Source organism: Strigops habroptila, chromosome 3, assembly GCF_004027225.2.
Source record: "Strigops habroptila isolate Jane chromosome 3, bStrHab1.2.pri, whole genome shotgun sequence".
NCBI lineage: Eukaryota > Metazoa > Chordata > Aves > Psittaciformes > Psittacidae > Strigops > Strigops habroptila.
This window is the reverse complement of record NC_044279.2, coordinates 52,789,293-52,809,733: the sequence shown is the minus strand read 5'-3', so window position 1 is coordinate 52,809,733 and position 20,441 is coordinate 52,789,293. Positions and strand designations below refer to the sequence as shown.

At 42.4% G+C, this 20,441-nt stretch overlaps 1 protein-coding gene across 1 annotated transcript; it reads left to right on the top strand.

The window, feature by feature from the left end:
- Window positions 1-2,693: 2,693 nt before the first annotated feature.
- NOBOX (NOBOX oogenesis homeobox) lies at window positions 2,694-19,317 on the top strand. Its single transcript, XM_030479571.1, is given in 9 exon segments — window positions 2,694-2,733; window positions 5,402-6,088; window positions 6,503-6,609; window positions 7,140-7,258; window positions 7,590-7,723; window positions 14,906-15,176; window positions 15,719-16,065; window positions 17,931-18,272; window positions 18,959-19,317. Coding segments are annotated over 9 exon segments (2,073 nt in total). The 3' UTR covers window positions 18,985-19,317.
- The last annotated feature ends 1,124 nt before the right edge of the window (window positions 19,318-20,441 follow it).

The window sequence follows — 20,441 nt, the reverse complement described above, 5'->3', positions numbered from 1 at the left end:
GGATGGTGCCAGAGTCTTTTCAGTGGTGCCCAGCGACAGTCTGAGGCATCCCATAATCATATGAGCTTCATCTTTGCTATGTGTATCGTGAGGAGGCAGGCCGCAGATACTGCCATTCTCAATCAGAAGTCATCTTGTTAAAACACTTGAATGTCAGGAATTCCTTACTCTTTCAACTTCACTCTCAAAAACTAGTTGGCATATTGTTCATTAGAGACTCCCAAGGTGGTTTCTATGTTAAATTCCATAAATTCTTGTTAATTGTCTCATCTGTTGATGAGATAGGAAGCTTCAAGGCCACTGGTATGACTGACAGCACTTCTATACTGTATAACTAGTTGGATCAAAGGTTAACTTCTTCCTGTCACAGTTACAGCCTTTATTTCCTGTTGTCAGGTTTTTGTACATTTAGGAACATTTAAAGATCAGCTTATGCTTCTAAGTGTTTACACCCTGGTTTACTTTAACTTCTTATATTTCAGATAGGCCTCAACTTTTCCCTGTTTAAATTTTTATGCCAGCATCATCCCACCACCAAAATCCATAAACAAATCTCAGCTGAATTGCTTCATGCTTTTTGAAACTGATTAACATCTCCTTGGTTTGTACAAACTTAATCAAACCAGTACACTATCACTTACAACTGCATATTCAGAAGGCAGGAATCAAGTAGACAGAGTACCCACTGCATCCTATTAAGGTTTTAATTATGAGTCAGGATCTCTCTGTGCATTATCTAATGTGGATAACCTGATTTCCCAGAAAATCAGTATTAAGCCAGAAATACATAGAGTTTGTCAGCCAAATCCCTATACTTTTCTAGAAAAATCCCCAAGGAAGGTCCACAGAATAGGACCACTGTTTGAGAGATGCCAGTGTACCTTGAACAGCTGGCTATAAATTGAAGCATGAAGAAATCATCAGCTTCCACAGGAACCTATGGAGACTGACACATAGTGTATCTGCACAGAAGGAATTCAGTATTTCTATACAAAAAAAAGACAACCTTCAGAAGGCAATTACACTAATTTTTGTGGTAAGAACAACAATGAAATACAAGCATGAACTACATTTAAAAAGTTTTGTTGAGAGTCTGAGAAATCAATGGTTTATGTCTGAAAATCAAATGTCATTCATAAATATATATGTGACTCTAAAAAACCCTCCCAAACTCACAGCTGTGGAGACCTATGTTGGTCCCTGCTAAAGGAAAATAAAGGAAAGTATTCTCTACAGTTTGTATTCTCTTTCACAATGCTAGAAAAAGCTGACATTAAGACCAGAGTTCAGTAATAAACACAACCTTGCTCAGATATAGGAACCTCTAAAGCAGTTAGTGATTTTTATCTTTGCACTTTTATCTAATATTGAAGAGATCCCATCCCCTCTAAGATCAGAGTTGTATTTTGTCAGATGAATGCTGCTAACAAGTTAAATGCCAGTTTAGCCACAATAACATTCCATTACATTTGGTGGCTGTGCCAGGTGCACTGTTAATCTTCATTATACTGACTCTGAAATGCTGACACACGTGTTTCAGGTTACACTCATTTAACATAATGAAACTACTCTCAGGTGAAAACATTTCTGGAAGCAGGACTTTCGATGCTGGAGCAAACCTTAAAACAAAAACAGGGCACATATAAACGAGAATGGTGCCATGCCAGCAATGATACTGAGCCAGCAACCAAGACAAGGATGAAGGATGTTCTGTCCTGGTGCAGCAGAATGCAATTAAGCAAATCACATTCTTCCAGCAAGCACTGTCTTTGATGTTTGCAGACACACAGCTTGTGTTTACAGTCAGATGCACTTCACTTGGTGGTTTGGAAAGCTGGACAGAGAGGATGCAGGAGCAGAGAGCTTGGTTCTGGCACCATCGCAACCCAAGTTGCAGCACAGGTCTCTGCATCAACTGCGTGTGAGAAGAAGGAAGTCACCAGGCTTGGTTCACACCTGCCCTTCACCTCATGCAGACATCTGCAAGTGCACAGAGCTGGTTTAAATGTTACCTGGGCAGATGACAACACTTGCAGTAGTGTGAGATCACTGACTGCCTGGTACCGCTGTTAGGAACCTTGTTTTCTCTAAGAATTGTTAAGCATTGAAAGGATGCAGAATTACAGCACCTAAAAGTCAAGAAGCACCGTTTATTTCTTGCAGCCACTGCTTTATGGAGAATCAGAAGCACTGCTAAACGACTGCAGCCAAAAATAAAGAATCTGCCTTCCTGCCAGCCCCCAAGAAAAGATAACGAGGTTCATCTCCTTCATATTAAACGATCCAACTCCGTAACATCTGGGTTTCTGAGGTGTGTTATTAGCGACATTTAAGCCCGCTTCTCACGGGAGCTCATGGTGTTTCAGGTGCCCTCAGACGTGCCAGAAACCCTCCTGTACTCTATATGCGAGGGCCAGGTTTCTCGCCCCTCGCTGACCAGCTCCGGTCCTCCACAGCCGCGCTGCGAAGGAGGTCGGACAGGCGCCATCCCGCACGGCGGCCCGCGGACGATGGCTCCCCCCGGCCGGGCGCCTGAGGTAGGCTCCCCGGCATCCCCGGCCCCGCTCTCCCGCCGGAGTCGCTGGCGGCCCAGGTGGCCTTGATGAGCCGGCCGGGGGCCGCAGCCCGCGCATTGCTCGTCGCCGGGCGGGACATTAACCGGGCCAGGCCGGACGTGCCTCCGCCGAGCCGGCATGGACGGGGTGGACGAAGAGCGGGCGCCCGAAGGGTTGGGTAAGGGCCGAGCCGCGGGGCCGGGGCGCCGGGTCTGATTAATGACCGCGGGGAGGCACCCGGCAATGAGACTAATGAGCAGCCCCGGTGAAGGATAATGACTCTGCCGCCTCGTCCAGGCTGTTATCTATGCGGCGGCTGGCAGCCATGAGCCGCTGCCTCGCCTCATCGCCTCAGGCGGGAAGGCAGTTTTGAGCCCGGCGTGCCCTGAGGGGTGGATTGAGGCAATGGCTGCGTGGTCCCCGCGTCCCATGGCTTGTAAAAGCGCCTGGCGAGCCGGCGTGAGGGTTGGGTGGTCATCCCTTCGTATCCCCTTGTTCTCATGCAGGGGTTCCTGCTGCCTCTGGGTTTCTAGGCTGCCGGGACCCACCACCTTCACCACTGTCCAGCTTTTCTCCCTCTTGTCCGAGCTTGTGCGAGTGGACCTCTGAAAGCTGATGCTTCTCCCTGTGCCTGTGTTCAGGTTGCTTTTATGCTCCAGAAAAACCTTTAAAATCTTGCTGTTGCTGTGCCAAGTGGTTTTCTTACTCCAAGAAATATCTAAGGAGGCGGCTGTGAGGAGAAAAAGAGGACTTCGCTTCCTGCCCATGCACCTTCAGCAGCTCAGGCATTCCAGACCCTGTGATGTTCCCAGTCAGTTAAAATCCCTTCTGCTTAAGGCTGTGTTTATCAAAAAGTAGAACAAAGTAGGATGTTTGGTCTGGTCTCTTGTCATATGAGTGATGGGAGAAAGGAATGGTTTGGTAACTCCCTATTTGTTACCACGAAGGCTTGTCTTCAAACTTCATTTTCATCTCAGTATTTTTCTTTGGCAATCCCAGGATGTTGTCAAGCCTTTGCTATATGTTTTAGAAATAGAGACAGCAATTTATTTTCTCTTGGAGGAATATTCCTGTAGATGGCATAAAACTCCCAGGTGTTAGTTATCTCTTTCTCTGCTGCAGATACAAGGTACATAAGACTTTGAAATGTATTTTCTGATGTATGCACACACTGGTGTTTACATAAAAAGAAGTAAAAAGCCTTCTCAAATCAAAGCACTAGGCTGAAAATGCTGTTCCTGGTTTGAGACAGGGTGAGCGACAGAATGGATGATGTGAAAACCTTAGCTTTTTCACATAACAAGTGAGATGAGCTCAGAGGCAGTGAGGAGGATGGTAGAAAAATGAATTATACAGAACACAGCCAGCTTGTGCCTCGCTCAGTTCTTGACCTTCCCCATCAGGATATTTCATCTCATTTAACAGCAGTGGAAACTGTTGCTGCTTAACAAGATCAAATTATTACAGTTGCATAGTTTCCTGCTTCTGTCTCTTTCCCCTGCAACTAATTCGGTTCTCTTAATCCTATAAAAAGCAAATTAGAAGGTCTTGGAAGCAGCCTGGCGTCCCCTTGTACTTCCATGAAGATTGTCTTATCTGATTGGTGTTGTGGGGTTCCTTCTTGGTAAACAATTGTTTAAGAAAGAAACATTGAGGCAGAAAGCAAGTCCGTTATTTTGGCATTGCACTAATATATATCAAAAGTAGGACAGAGTGAAATGAAATTATTTTAGACATTTTTCTCCCCAAATTAAACAACCACATTTCTCTGTAGGCACTTACAACTCAAGTCTGCTCAAACTTTCCTCTTTCCAGAGGCAGATGTATGATTTTGGTTTTATTATTCTACTTTCTATTCTTAAGAAATAGTAACTTTTTTAAAATTTATTTTTAAATAGCAGAAATCACAGACTCACACATTCTAGTATAATCAGCAGATTTTCTTTTGGAAATGTATATCCCAGCTGGGAAAGTATAATGCTGCTTTATTATTCTGTTACCTATTTTAATTATTTCTCTTGCAATGTTCTTTCTGACCTGTCTTATACTGTCCAGGCTCTGTTATTGTAATGCAGTTTGTGCTTTTTGTTAAACTTGGTCAGACTTTTTCACCTACTTTTGTCTTCAGCCAGCCTTACAGACTTGTCTGTTATTTGTAAGTGTTGTGCCTGAAGCTGCAGAAAACTAGTTTAAGGCATTTGTTAGAAGTTTCTACAGTTTTGTTTTGCTTTTTTTTTTGTTTTGCTTGGTCAGCTTGAGCATGGTAGAAGCAGAAACCTCTATAAATCAAACAGTGATGTCATTTGTCAGATAATCACTGCTTACACAGTAGACCAGAATTTTGCTTGTATTTTTCTTTTACTCATTTTAATAAGGTGACACTTAGTGTCTTGGTAAGTCATTGAATTATTTTCTGTTCCTTATTCCAAAGACCTTTGTTATCCCCAGTGTTGTTTTCCCACTACTGTTGTAATACACAACCTTCCCTTTATTCTCTGAGCCTGGAATTAATTCTTCCTGTAGTTTAGAGTTGGTTGTTTTTGCAGGCATAGTCACTCTCAAAATGAGGCTTTTCTTGTCTCAGATGTTTGAATAGCTCCATATTGACCATATCCCATTCTTTGCTGTTGCTTTCCTAGGAGCACTTGTATGGTGACAGTCTTTATCCTGAACTCTCTAGTTCTTTTCACTGTTGGGTTTTATTGTGTAGTGTTTTCCTTCTCCCATAACTGGTACCTCCTAACCCGACACACTCTTTTTCTCATGCTATCCAGGCACAGCGCATCTGGCTTAGACAATATGCATGGGGGGTGTGTGGGGTGTTGTTTTTAATTTTTCCCTTGTAGAGCGGAAGGATGAGGAGGAGGATGCATCACTGAATAGTAAGCACTTCGTAGTACATGCTGATGCTGTTGGTGGGCATGGTACAGGGAGCAGTATGCTATCTGTGTTCCAAAGCACAGCTATAAAGGAAGTTGAGGATACCCTGGGAACAGAAGATGGGATCAGCCTTATAAAGAAGGTGGAAGATGGAAGATACTGCACCCTGCAGGCAACTGGGTCAGTTTCCCAAGAGTCAGCGGCCCTTGATGGCCAGCTTGACATTGCCTCAGTATGTGGGAGGCTGTCAAATTTCCTCGGTGATACAAAGGCTGTGCCCCCACTTTCTGTGGCTGAATTTGCACAGGAACCCACAGCACAATCAGGGTCCCCTGAGCAGTGTCAGAGCTACTGCTCTGATGGGATTGAAAAGGAGGCAAAGAAGAAGAAAAGTAACAGAAGCGGGATGTGCTCCGATAAAGCACCTGGTGGAATCCCTGGAGACCTCTGCAGGCAGGATGTGTGTGGCCCAGCTACTCGCCGATCATCCAAATGTACTTCAGCCAGCATTGCAGCTCAGCAATCCTACAATGTGTCTTTGGTCCTGGAATATGGAAGTAGCCATGATGGGACCAAGGGAAAAAAAGAGTTACCTGAGAATCCAGCAATTCTGCCACCAGTCAAGAAGAAGTTACGCACCTTCTATAACGCAGGTAGATACTGGGGAACTCAGTGGCAGACAGTGACTCTTGTAGTGTCAGTGGCACTGATGTTTCCTTCACCATACTGAAGGCACAGCATGAGGGCGCTGAACTGCTCTAAATGGTATGGCAATGCGTTCTACACTATTAGATGTGTGAAGACTTCTTCAAGTAAAGGTTGCTGAGTACCTTATGTTTGAAGCATCACTGGCAATGCTCTTTGTTTTACTGTGGAAGATTTCTATTTTTGTGATTTACTTAAAAAAATACCTGAAACCAAACAAACCAAAAAATCTTTTATGTAGTTCAAGTATTTCTAGGTATAGTAAAAAATGTTCTGTTTTTTCCTGTCTTGTTTCTTTCTGTTTATTTGTTTTCTTATCACATACTCCCCATTTCTCTCTCTGAACAATGTACCATATCTAGAGCAGTTAGAAGAGTTGGAGAAGATGTTCCACGAAGACCACTACCCCGACAATGAGAAGAGGAAGGAGATTGCAGCTGTGGTTGGTGTAACACCACAGCGTATCATGGTAACTCCTGTGTGGGTAACAGTGCTGACAATGCGTGGGTTCTGTGCAGAAAACTGATGGGAGAGGGACTGAGGCAGGGAGGAGGAGCTTGAGTAGCAAGGAAAGAGGAGCTCATGAGTAGCAGGATAGAGACTGCACTTGCCACTGGTGACAAGAGAAGGAAAAGACCCCACAGGGATGGACACTGCACAACCAACTACCCCACCCAGAATGGCAGTGGAGCCTGCAGTTGTGTACTCCATCTCTTCCCATTTCCTAAGATGAGACACATAGTAGGTAAAAGAGGCTAAGGAGTCTGGAGTTAATCTCTTATCTTGAAGATCATAAGCAACAAAGGAAACTGGTATCTGGGCGGTATTGTTCTGCTGTTATTCTTCTCTTTTGTTTGCAATGAATCTTGCAGGTTCTCTGGAAGAAAGGTTTCTGGCCTTACCTGGTGATGTGTGGAGGCAGTCATTGTTGCCTCCTTGCCTGTGTCCCCATGTGTAGATGCTTTCCTTTTTGAATGCATCCGTTCTTCCATTTATCAGGTCTGGTTTCAGAATCGCAGAGCAAAGTGGCGGAAATCAGAGAAGTTGAGTGTGAAAAGCAACAAAAAACATCCAACATCCTCAGCTCTGTAAGTCCCCCTTGGGTCAGACGGTTATGGGTGAGGGACTTAACTCTGTTTTCTCATTTCTCCACAATAGATACCTAATGAACTAAGTATTTTCCTTTGACACTTCCCCTTTATTTTTAAGCTATGGAGAACTGACCATTCACTTAGATCTCAATAGCCTGTCAGATTTCTGGGCAAATTGTAGTGGACCCTCTTAAAAGCACTTTTGATTAACCTGGAGCACTGTTTTGGAATAAAACTGTTGAAATGGCTCTGGCTCTAGGATCTGCCCATTGAAGGATAGTTAGAAGAGTGTATACTTTGTTGTAATGTCTTGTCTTGTCCTTTGGTCTATGCTCATACCCTTTATCTATACCTTCAGGGCACCTCTTCTGCCCATGCCTCCATTGCCTGACATTGCTCATGACCAATCTGCCGTGCTGGGTGTTGACGCTACAGGTCGGAACTACTCCAGCTTGCTCAGTGGACATCCTGCACCACTTGCCTCCTCCTCAGGTGAGACCCCCATATCAGCACAGGTATTTTGTGGAGCTGCAGCATTAGTTGGTGGTGCTGGTAGGTTCTCAAACACTTTAGGGATGGTCATCTGAGATTCCTATGTCATCAGTCCAAAAAGTGACACCAGGTTTAACAGCTCTCTGCTAACTGAGTTTCTATCAGTTATGTACCAACATGGTGGCACCTCTGTGCTAACGCTAGAGCCAAATTTGCAGTCTTGTTTATGTCATAGCACAAGCCATTAAGGAATTCTGAATATGACTTCATAAGCATACATGGTTGGGGCATTCTTCTATAAAAGCTGTTTGACACTGGTACTGCTTCTCTGAATTACAATGAAAGTATTATTCTGGTTATGTCCCTCATGGCAGATACACATATTCTGTGTTCTGGTTTAGGCTATGACATCCTGGCTTGAATCGGTAGTCAGGTGAGCTGTTTGAGGCACATGCACTGTATAAACTGTTGGGGTTGTAGAGCCTCCCTCAGGTATTCCATACCTTTAAATCTCCAAAGGAAGTTCCCTGACTTCTCCAGCCAGTGCAGTTTTTGTGCAAGACCTTGAGGGAGTGAGACTAGTTGAGTGCTTAAGCATACAGCTTAATTGCTGGTGCAGTGTTGTTGAAAGTCAGTGGGGTGTGCTGTTTGACCGTTTTTCTACCTGAGCTGTATTTAGACTTTAAAGATTGATGGCAACCAAAGTGAGAGGATTTGTTCAATTGTGTATTCATGCATGGAGTACCAGAGCATTCCCTAGGGTCAGGCATGTTCCCTAAAGCACTTCCTATATATGTTTATGTTTCCAAGTTGGCACAACTTGAAAATATTTCCAAAGTGATGAGGACTTTACCACTTCCTTAGGGACGGATATCCCAAGCAGTAGATGAGCTGATATGTAGTACTGTGTGCATATTTGCCTGCTTCCCAGTGTAATTCGTTCTTCTGAATCTCATGCCATCATTTCTGCTCGCTCACTGTATTCTAAATATACAGTGCTACCAGTATTAAGGGCAATTCTATGCAAGTCATTTTCTAATAATGACTCAAAGACTTTAATGTATTTTTAATAGTGCTGATACCTTAAAAGTATTTTGGCACAGTAGAAAGCAACTATAAGATTGTACCAATAAGCTTAGGATACCAATAAATAGATATGTCTGCTAAAAGTACTTAATTGAGATATTTCCTTGATACCATCATTCGGGACTTGTTTAAATTTGCCAGTCATAGTTGCAAGGCAAGGGCTACTTCAGTCAATCTTATGAGCTGTTTAACCAATATGACTGTAATTCAGTTAGTTCCAGTTTTCCCATTTCTTTGTGTAGCAGAATAAATATGGCAAAGTGTTTGAATAATGCACTGCTTTCCAGAATGACGAAGTGGTACAGTCTGTTGAGTCCTGTATTTAATTAGATAAAGACCAAGATTTTGCAAAGTAATTAATTTAAAGGAAACAAACCAAATATCCTCATATTTCTACTCTTGTATTCAGAACTCGCCTGCTTCCTAAAGTATATCTGCAGACATACTATTTAGTCAAGAGAGAATTAATGTTGGAGAGATTCAGGGATGTGACCTTGTCATCTGCCTGTGCTGAGCAGTTTCTTTCTGGGGAATCTGCACAGTGGGATGCAATTCTCCATGTGGAAAACACAAGCAGTGTTTCTGATAGGAAAGAAATGTCCTGTGAATTCTTTGTGCAATGTGTAAGGAAGAAAAAGGGCGAGTGTCCCTGAGAGTGGACTGGGTATGTGAGAAAATAAGCAACAAAGATAGCTGGGGTTTTTTACGCCTTGAATCCTCTGAACTTCCAGCTGACTGCCACCTATTGCATTTGCTATGTATGCATCTAGCTTTTATGAAACATGTTTCCTTTGCTCGTCTGAAACCCCTGTATCTTCAGTGTTATGGATCTGTGAAGATGAGAATGTACTTCATTCTCCTACATTTATGTGAGGGAACAAGCTTCCCCATGTTCTCTTTAAATCATGCTGGGCAAAGAGTAATGAAATCTGTTTGTGTCATCTAAAGCTGGTAAATACTTTCCAGATACAGATCTGTTTGGAAAAAAAAAAAAAAGTACCTTTTCTAAATCACTTTTCAGAGAAGAGGCATGCTTTGCTGCATGGTGAGGTTTGGTGATTGGTTTTTAACCTTCCTGCCTGAGGGGAGGGAGGAGTATGGTGTGTGTAATGAGCCACACACACTTTGTTTATGAAACCCACCCTGCCCTCCAAATGTGTACATGGAAGGTGGAAGTCTTAAAAATGACATTCCTAAAAGTCATGGAAGAATTGGTGCCCAGACAGACTAGAGACTTAAGTTAGTGCTCCCTCTGAGGGAAAAGACTGTTACTAGGTGTAGAGACTCCTCATGGAGGAGAAGTCTGAGTGGTACAATTGCATGAAATGCTTCAGATGCAATTTTGCATCTCACTAGATGCAGAAAAACACAGCCATGGGGAATGCAACTTGCTTTTTTTGTTATCTAGCATTGCATAGACAGACTTTTCTCTTTAAGAATGAAAGCTGAAACTGAAATAGAAGAAAAACAATGCGACTTTTTAATTCATTCAGCCTCCTTGCTCAGAAGAGGCTTGCCAATAAATACAGCCATCTAGGGTACACCTGCTCTCTTTATTAGAATATCTCAGAAAATGAAGGAAATAGGATAAAATCCAAAGTAACAGAAGCAAAATAAAAGAGGGAAAAAATGAATTAAGTCATCAATTTACAAGGCAAAACCAATTGCTTAGTAGAAGTGACCCTTGTGGAAACAGCTCATGGCAGGTTTCAGCAAAATAATTTGTGGCCTGTGCATAATGGTGCAGTTGTACCCGGAGACTGTGGCCTAATGGAGTGGCTATTCAGGTGCTTTCCTTGGTAGCCCTGTGCTTAAGCACTTTCAACAGGACAAAGAAATGACTTAAATGCATGAGAACAGTATCATCTGTTACCTGACACCTTTGGAGAGTGTTCAGTCCTGCCTTTTCTATTGTTTTCCCTTGCTCTAGCCAGTAGTTCTGACTGTCTGATGTATCGTGAGGTCTTTTTTTATGTCCCACTGTTTTGTACAGTTCTCCAAACAAGCTGATTAAAAATGTCGTATTTGAGATGTATTCTACCTTGCTGGCAGTTATGGCTTCTGATTTTGGTATTAGCCACACTACTTGCCCTAGGAGCCTTTTGTGCTTCAAAAATTCCATCTTGACCTTATGCTGATCTTTGAATTGGGTTTTTTTTTTACTACTTTTGCTAGACAGATAGCTTGCTTTAAATTAATGTAGGTTTTTTGACATTGGCAGTTATTTGAAATTTTTCTTATTTTTCTGAGATTTCTTACTGAGAGAGAGAGACATATATCTGTGATTCACTGACTTAAAACATTGGCTTATGTTTCTTTAGAGTTGACTTTAGGAATTAAGAATACTTTCTATGCCCCTGGTCTGTGGGAGGAGATTTTTCTGCCCCACCAATGCTTCTGCAAGAACTACTTTGTTTCATGTGGCTATCTCGAGGGCACCCATCAGGAGCCCAGCCTGTGCTGGTAGCTCTGATGCAAATAGCAAGATGATTATTCAGTGGCAGAGATGGGATTGTAATCTAAGTCTTGGGAGCAGTTGGATGAAGGTGGTTATCATCTGTCAAAGAACAGTACATAAATGATGAGCTCAAATGGTTTCACTTAGAGGATTCTGGCTTTTGAACAACTTTAAAGCTGATGATGTGTAGCAGACATGGCAAGCAAGAGTCATACCTTTTAAACAAGTGGTGGGTTCCAGAAGAGGATCAGAATAACATGCTTCAAAGCAATGCAGTTAGAGCCTGGAGTTGGTTTGTAAGGGACTGGTCTTCAGTTCATTAAATGAAGAATGTTGTTGCTTCTGTTTGATTAATATTTTGTCTACTTTCAAGATGTCGGTTACAGAGAAATGTATTTTCTTGTGATTTCAAGAAGAGGATGTATTGATGAAAAGCTTTGTGATGGCCCTTAATGTTCCAGTAAATACTGCAATTACACAGGCATGTTTCATTAAAAGAAACTGGATTTGATAGTGTATGACGCAGAGACTCATAGTAATAGAGCCTTTTGCTGCGCTCTTGATTTGATGCTTTGACAAAGCAGCCCTAGCAAGTAGACTATCTGAGGTTAGTTAGACTGGTTGTTCAGCCTGTAATCAACATTGGCTGCATTGTGCCCAATATCGGGCTTGTCAAACAGTTACAATCACGGTCTCTGGCCACCCAAACTGCATAGTTAGCTGCCAGAATCATTGCAGGCGTCTCATGCCAAGGCCTTTTGGAGTCAGCGTAAGTGCTTCACTAAGAAAGTCATGTATGGCTGATGTCAAGAGGAAGGGCTCCAGTGCAGGGAGATGTCACTCAGGTAACAACTGTTGTGCATATAATCTGGTCTGTTAACAACAGTGAAAGGAGCTTTCTCACAGCTGAAACCATCCCCTGTTGTAAGTTCATGGACACCTCTCTTAGAATAGGCCTTAAGTCTCCTTCAAGACTGGTGAAAGACTGAAATCACATTCATCCCAACAGAAATATACACATCCAGTTTTGTTAATTTAAGGCTCTATCCCATTCATTAGAAACTATTTGCATTAAAGGATGGATCTTTTAACTGCTAGGATGTTGAGGAAGCAGCTATAGAGGGGGAAGACATCTGTGTAGCTGAAGACTTTGAGTAGCAATTGAGTTAAGACAAGTTTAGTGCCAGGACTGGTTCAGAGATCAGAAGCTACAAATTACTAAGTTGCTCTCAAGAAATTCCCAAGGTTGTCTTATGGACTGAAAATCCAGAAATAATGGAAGTGATAAATAAAAATCCTACTGTTACATTCCCATGTTCACTGGAAAGCCTCTGAGGTTATTGTATCTCTCTATGTCATGGTAAGGAAGAGTAACAGAATTGTTAAAATGTAAGTATTATCTCAAGCCAGTGATCAGAATTCATCATTGAACAAGATCTTCTGTAAATATAGTGTCAGATTTAGCAGATATTACTTTTCTGGGAATTATTTATTCTTATTGAATTTGTGACTTTACTCAGAAGATACAAATTCTGAGTCTGTCTTTGAAAGGGCAGAGAAGTAGGGGAAACTTCAGAAAAGGCTGAAGCAGCTCTTTGGAGGCCAAGTGTGCTGTCTTCACCATCTTTTTGCCTGTGAGTCCTGTTGCCATGATCCACATGGCAAAGATTATCTGTGCTAAGCGTTGCAAATATTTCAAACCCAGAACTTAATTCTTACTAGGTGTGAAAGTGGGTTTAGAAGCAACTTCCTCATCTGTGGTGTTAACACTGCCTGTTTTCATCCTGAGCAAGACCAAGGCCTTCTGCAGAATAGCTAATCACACTGTCATTATTGAACTGAAGTTTTATCTGGATATAGACTTTTTCTGGTAAGTTGTCTCCCACATGGCTGCTGTTTCATAATGTTTGTGTGAACTGCTGCATTCTCTGACAGAATAGTTAAGAGAACCAGTGCAAACAAAGGTTTAAAAAAAAAGTCAGAACAGATGTTCAGCTTCACTTCTGGCTAAGCCATTTTGACTTGTGAGGAAATAAAATGTTGTCTTGACTAGTGCTTTGTTTGTGTGGGAATAGATTTGTGCTGCGTCAAAACCCAGGAATGTGACAGGTATATCATAAATGCTGCCTGACATAGAGAAATAGTATGTTCAAATAGAAGAAGTAAACCATGCCTGGGCATGTGAACGCTTTAGAGATGCCATCCCAGATCTTGCTCTAGTTTACTAAGTGAACCTATTCAAGTTTTCATTAAAATGAAAACTCCCTCTCTCCACAGTTGCAGAAAGCTGAAAAAAAATTGATGTGTGAAGATAGACACAATTGCACAGCACGCTGGCAAATCTGAGAACTGACACTGCAAGATCATGAAGTGGAATCTCCTTATCAGTTCTCTGGGCATGCATTCCAAAATTCTCTAAAGGTTGCTCTGCTTGCTGTGGCAGCTTTATGTTTAGGTTGTATGTTTAAGGCCTTTGATTCACATCTGGTGGATTGTATTTGATGTTACTCTGTTTGCCTGCAAGGGTGAAGTACAGCTGTAAAAATACCATGCTACTAGCTTTCCCTGAATGCTTTACAGTGTGTGGGAGTAGACCAACTTTACCTGAACAGTCAGTGATACTTTCTCATACCTACCTCATCTTTGTGCTGGTTCAGCCTAGCTAGACTTCATAGAATCGCAGAATGATTTGGATTGGAAGGGACCTTAAAGATCATCTAGTTCTAATCCCTCTGCCACAGACTTGAAAAATCATTTCAAATTGTGTCATGCACACTTGATGGCTACACTTCTCAAGAGGGAAATCACTTGTCATTTGGCATAATAAAACACAATCTCGTTCACCGTGTGCAAGCTTCTTGAACTTCTGTGTATATATGTTACTCTGAATCACTAGCATACACGATTCTGACCTTTTCATTTCCCATATTGTCCTCTTTCCACAGAGGCTGTTCTGTAGCAAACTGCTCCTCTCTCCTTTTCCAGCAGTGACCGAGGAGACAGGTCACCAAACAACATTCTAGCAACCAAATGGTGCTGGTTTCCTTTTCCACCTCCCAGCTTCTTTTTCCCAAGGCCCTTCAGCTGACATCTCTGCTTTTTTATTTTTATTTTTTTAATTTTTTTTTTTTTTGCATGACTCATCAGAGGCCAAACCAGGAGTGAAAATTTGGTTATAAGATGGCCTAGACAGTGGATCTCTACAGACACATTTTTGTTTCTTTCAAACCACAGTTACATTTTTCAAAAGGGTAATCTGTGCAGCACACTCTTCCCAGAGGACAGTAGAGATGGAAGATGGCTGGGGGATTGTTCCTGGCTTTTTTCCAGGAAGTACTTTGCTTCATTTGGCTGCCTTCTTGAGAACAGAATAAATCTAGTATGGAGAGACTGAAATCATGAAGGTAATTTTATTTAACCAATAAACATCGTCCTCTGTTTCAGAGAGCTTGTAACTACTGCCTTTTGCTTCCCAGCAGCAATGCTGGAGCTTGTTTACTTTTATTCCCATCAGTTAACCTCCACTCTTTCACTGGCATCTTGTTTTTCTGTTCTGCCACTTTTGCCATTCCCTCTGCTTGCTCCTTTTAATTTTCAGTATGACAGCATAGTATGACAGTCTCTCTTTTCATTCACAGTCTCATCAGTGGCAGGAATGGTGACATCTTGTGAAGCAATTCAGACAAAGGCATTGCCACAGCTCAACTTCAGTTCCAGCAGAATGGAGTGCTTCCCTAGTCTTCCCAGCCCTCCACCCATCCGCAGGGCCAGCCTGCCTCTCAGTCTGTCCTTCAACTCGCACAGTCACATTGTTCCCTTGATGCTGGACACTCCCAACAGTGAATGCTGCTTTTCCAGTCAGGAAAATGGCTCCAGGGAGGCCTTCACTTACAGCATCCAGAATGAAGGGTAGGAACAAATGAGATTAAAAAAGTGAACCCTGGGAGAAACCTTGGGAGGGTGAAGGTGGGACATGGGACAAGGAAATAGGTGGGAGTATAAGTGAAAAGTCAGATGTAGGAGTGAAAATGTCCTTTAAATGGAGTATGAAAAAAATTTATAATCTGCGTGGTAGGACAGGGCACCTGCTATTGAAAAAGTGATACCTTTAATAAGAGTGTTTCCAGAACTGCATGCCTGTCAAGTGAAAGAATGGTTCAGAAGCACAGTGAAAAGGAATCCTTGAGTGAAGATGTTGTAAGCATTAGGGTGTGCTTTGGAGAGTGGGAAGAACTGCAGGAAAGATAATCCCCCCTAATGCAACTGTTAAAGAATCTTGGTGTGAAAGCCCTTGGCTCAAGTGGTTGCTGTTGCCCTTGTCCCTCCTGGCATTTGAGAGGAAGGGTTGGAGACACATCAGCTGTCAAGGGGAAGATACAATTGTTTACAGGTTGCTGCAGCTGTTGACCCTACTTGAATCTCTGAAGTGCCTCTCTGCTTGCTCTCTGCAGCTTGACTTCACCAGTTCCCTGCAATTATCCTGAGGAGCTGGAGTCTGCAGACAACCTAGAGAACACATACTGTCCATACAGCAGCCAGGATGGAATTTACCAGCTGCCCCAATATCCCCAGCAGCACCAGCTCTCCCAGTTCCACCATCTGCCAGCTCACCTGGCCAGCAACGTGCTTTCCAGTGTCCACCTCAGTCCTACAACAGCCACTGAGTCCCATACAGCTTTCCTTGCCTTACCTGGTAACAGTGGAGTTGTAACCCATGAGGCATCAGGAGCGACACAAGCATACGTACAAAGTCACACTGGGGGACAGCTCTTGTTACAGCAGCCAAGCGGAAACTCCGGTAAATTCCAAAATCTTTTGGCATTCTGCTCCTCTGGAGTAACTAAAGAGTGCACTGAAACATTCAGGATGGTCAGAAGTTTTACTGATGACTGTGACAGAAAAAAGGAATGCACGTATACATGCACAAATATATATATAGATATATATGCTGCCTTTTATTTATTTTCTAGTATGTTATTTTTTAAAAGTGCTGAGTGACCCATTAATTTGAATCAAAAGTTACAACATAGGCTGCATGTCAGAGAGAGCATTACCATGTGAGTATCTCAGGTAGTGCCACAGTTCTGTCTGGAATGGAGAGCTTAACTTTTTCAGGAGTGTACTGTTGTGCAGACTAACATGCCTTTGGTGTACGCGGGTGGGAGTCAAGGCTGCAAAGTGAGAAAGGTGCCACAGCAAATGGAATAGATGTAGACAGCAAGAAAAACAGGCTTCCAACTGCTGGGCTTCTGCAGAAACCATTTTGAAAGAATGTTGTGTATCTAAGGGTACTGCAAAAGGACAGGGTTAGAGACAAGGGATAACAATATGGATATAGCTTATTTCTTTTTCTTCCTCTGACATGAATTTGCAACACCACTTAGATTAAAGCATTTCAGGAAATTTGGTAAAAATGTAACTAGGTAAAAATTGCATTGTGGGTCTTCTTGTTTTGTGTCAGGGATTTGTATTTTTGAAGTTGTTCAAGTCCAAGTACAACCAAAAGGTGAACTATTGCAGTTTATTTGTTTGGATTGTCAGGTTTGTTAAATTAAGCTTACAGTCCAAAAAATATCTCTCTCCTCTTACAAGAGAACAAAGAGTTTTCAGACCACAGAGTTGCTCCTGTTTTTCTACTGTTTTGTGGATCTTGTTGGGGAGAGAGTCTGACTCACAGGCTGGTGGTGCAAGCTGCCTCATGTTCACACTGTTCATGTCTAGCATTCTGCAGAACAGGTTGGCAGCACCCGTGCTATCTGGCACAGAAAGGGTTCTCCTTTCTGCTTGCAAGGCTTAATTATTGTTTGCTGTGGTGTTTCAGTTTGAAGTGCCAGAAGTAATGGGTGGGCTGTGTCCCAGCGCACCAAGTTAATCTTTGTATAGCGTGATGCCAGAAATGGCTTGCACGCCTTAGGGCATGTCGTGTGAGCATAAAGGGATGTGTAAAGGTGCGAACCTTGTTAGGACTGGTAAAGCTGGGGGATTGTTGCAGGAACAGAGGCAGAGATGATGTTCCCTTATGCCATAATTATGTCCAGAGCACAATCAGCAGTGCATGGCTCTTCTGTTCAAGGAAGGGATTCTCTGACTGTTACACAGTGTGGACAACCAGGGCCTGGGGTTCCAGAAGTTAAATGGGGAGGGAACCAATCTGTAAATATAGACACCCCCCTAATTTTTTCCTCAGCATGTAAGCAAGTGAGCAGTTCAGTTGAATTATACGTATTAATTAAAAAACATTCCTGCCTCCTGGATGGTAGCTTTTATACAGCTTTTAAAAATGAAAGTGGAGATTAAGCATCCAGTTTATGCTTTGCAGAGCTAACCTGGAAAATAGGAGTGGAGAAAAAACAATTGGGGTGTGTGCCATTAATATCATTACATACACTCAGGATCTGTGCTGAAGTGATGTGTTGTTTTCTTTTTACATTATAGCAACGCTATGAACTTCCTAAGTTCTTCCTTCTAGTAACTATGGTTTGGATAAATACACTGCAATGTATACAACAAACTTTACCTTAATATGTGTGATGTCTGCGATTCCATATTTGCACTGAATGTGCTCTCTTAAGCACAACATACATACATATTTTTATATATACGTGATTTTAATCCTCCTTTCCTTGTTTTCATTATTCTGTCCTTTTGTTGCTTTTTCCTCAGCAGGCGTCCCCACCTATCCAGCTGTCCCCTGGAATGATTTCTACATGCAGGGAGGTCCATTCTCAAATCAGTTTTGCTCACGAATGCTATCTTCTAGCACAGCAGGACAGTACTTCACCGAGCAGATTTCCTATGCTCAGCCATCTTGCCTGCCCTCCTCCCCCTGTTTTCAAGTGCCCAATGGAACAACACTGGGATCCATGCCACATGCTGAAAAACAAAAGGCAGCGACACCACCAGACCAGAGTTCATACCAGAACCACCAAACAGAGCCAGAGATGACATCTCTTCCTGAAAGAGAAGAAGTAGAGAGTAGCAGCAAGAAAGAAGAGACTGCTGTTGGTAACTAAAAGGCCAGCTAATTTTTTTTGAGAAGGAGGGGATAAAGAAAGAGTTCTAAGACAGCAGTAGCTCCTCTGAATACAGGATTGAAACTATGGCATGAATGGGAATGGAACTTTATTTTTTCTTGGGTTGCTGTTCAAGACTGATCCTATTATCCTATACCTAGTTCTTAGATTCATCTATTTTTAGAATCAGGGACTTACAGGTCAGTAATATAGAATCACAGACTGGACTGGGTTGGAAAGGACCTTAAGATCATCTAGTTTCAACCCCCCCTGCCATGGGAAGGGACACCTGACACTAGACCATGTCACCCAAGGCTCTGTCCAACCTATATAGATGACAAAGTTTTGTCCTCTGTCAGATACTGTCTGTTGTGATCTGAATGATTACACAGGACCCATTATTTCTAAGATTTCCAGAGGCATAGACACCGCTCTTCAAGGCAGAACTTCTGAGTAAGAAGAGGGAAGGGGAAAGGAGAGCTTTGTGTTTGGATTGCCATTTGCAGACTTTTATTTTGGAAACAAAATTACCTTACTCTGGATTAATTGAAAGGTGTCACATGCCTTAAATATTCTTTGTGTGTCTAATTTTGAAATATAAAACATTTGTTAAAATTTAAGGTATTCTGTGTCATGTGAAATCACATTTTCTTATGCATCTGCATGTTTTTTCTTCAGAAATTAAAGAAGAAACTAATGACTGACGCTGCACTGTGAGGGGGGAAAAAAGAAAAGGAAGAGGAAACGTTGCCATTTTTTAAACTCTGCAAAACAAGAGTCAAAAAAGAAAAAAAAAAAAAGATGAGAATAACAGAACTGCAACAGAAGCAACATTTTGTTTCTTTTTGGGGGTTGTGGTTTTTTTTTTCTCTTGTTGCCATGATTATTTTCCTGCTGAGGAAAGAAGCAGGGAAATTTCAGCCAATAAAGGCTTCTGGCCTGTGTTTTTTTGCAAACCTCCTGACTTTATTATTCTTAATGAATGAATTCTAATCTTGAGAAGCACAGAGACAAGAAAAAGCTGATACAGGCACCACAGCCCCATGAGTAGGTGGAAATTCCAGATCATGCAAGAGTCAGAAGGTATGACTGGTATCCTGGAATACGTGGGAAGACAGCCCCGGAAGAATAAGGCATTTGCAAAACAGGGAGAGGAGCTCCAGCTACTACACCTAATCTTAGGGACTCCAAACAGTGAAAGAATTATCGTTGGAAGTCCATCACTAGTTTGGTGTTTGCTAGCCTTGAATTACTTTTCTTTAAAAATATTAAATATAGAACTATAACAATAAATGGCAGCAAAACTGGGATTATAAATGCTGGCAGTGTAACCAGTTCCCTCTCAGTTAAGAATTGGTTTAGCATCCCATTTGAATTGTAGATGGGTTTGAATGTCTGAGGATTGTGTTAAGTTTTTGTTTTGAATGAGTTGATAGCTGAAGTTTTTGGTGGGTACCACTTTCTTAAGTTACTTGGTCATCATCTATAGAACTAACCCAACTGGTACTGCTGAGGTGGCTCAGTTATCTCAAAAGGGGTTAAGCACTCTGCTGTCTTTGAGTTAAGTGGGTATCCCTTGCATTTATGTCTGCATCCTGTTGGATGTCTTGCAGTTTAATCTGATGGGATGTTTTATAACTGTGGCTTTTTTCTTGCATTCCTCAAATCTTACTGTGGGAATATCACACTGCAGTGGTAGCAGGAGTAGAGCAACTGATCTTGGCTTGATAGTCTCAGCTTTTGCTTTACCTGGGGCTGTCAGCCTGGGAAACAGATAAAACACGTCTCTGAAATCAGTCATCAGCAGCAGTAGCCAAGGACTTAAGGGAAGAGATTGTTTACTCTGGTACATAAACACATGGCTGCAGTCCCTAGGAACTGTGATTCCCAAATGAACGTGTGGGATATACGAGTAGCTAAAACAGCACGTCAGACTCTCACCGTGTCCTTGTAAGGGAAGACCACTGTGTTGTAGGAAGCTGGGGGTGTGTTTCCTTTAATAATTTGTGTTCAACCCAGCGTCTTTCCGCTGTCTTCTGGACGCAGGCAAGGCCTGAATAGTTTTCCTGCACTGAGCTCCCCCTCCTCCTGCACCATCCGGGAGGGCTGAGAAGGCCAGGTCCAGGGTGATGGCCCCAGTCCTCAGCACCACCAGTGCCCA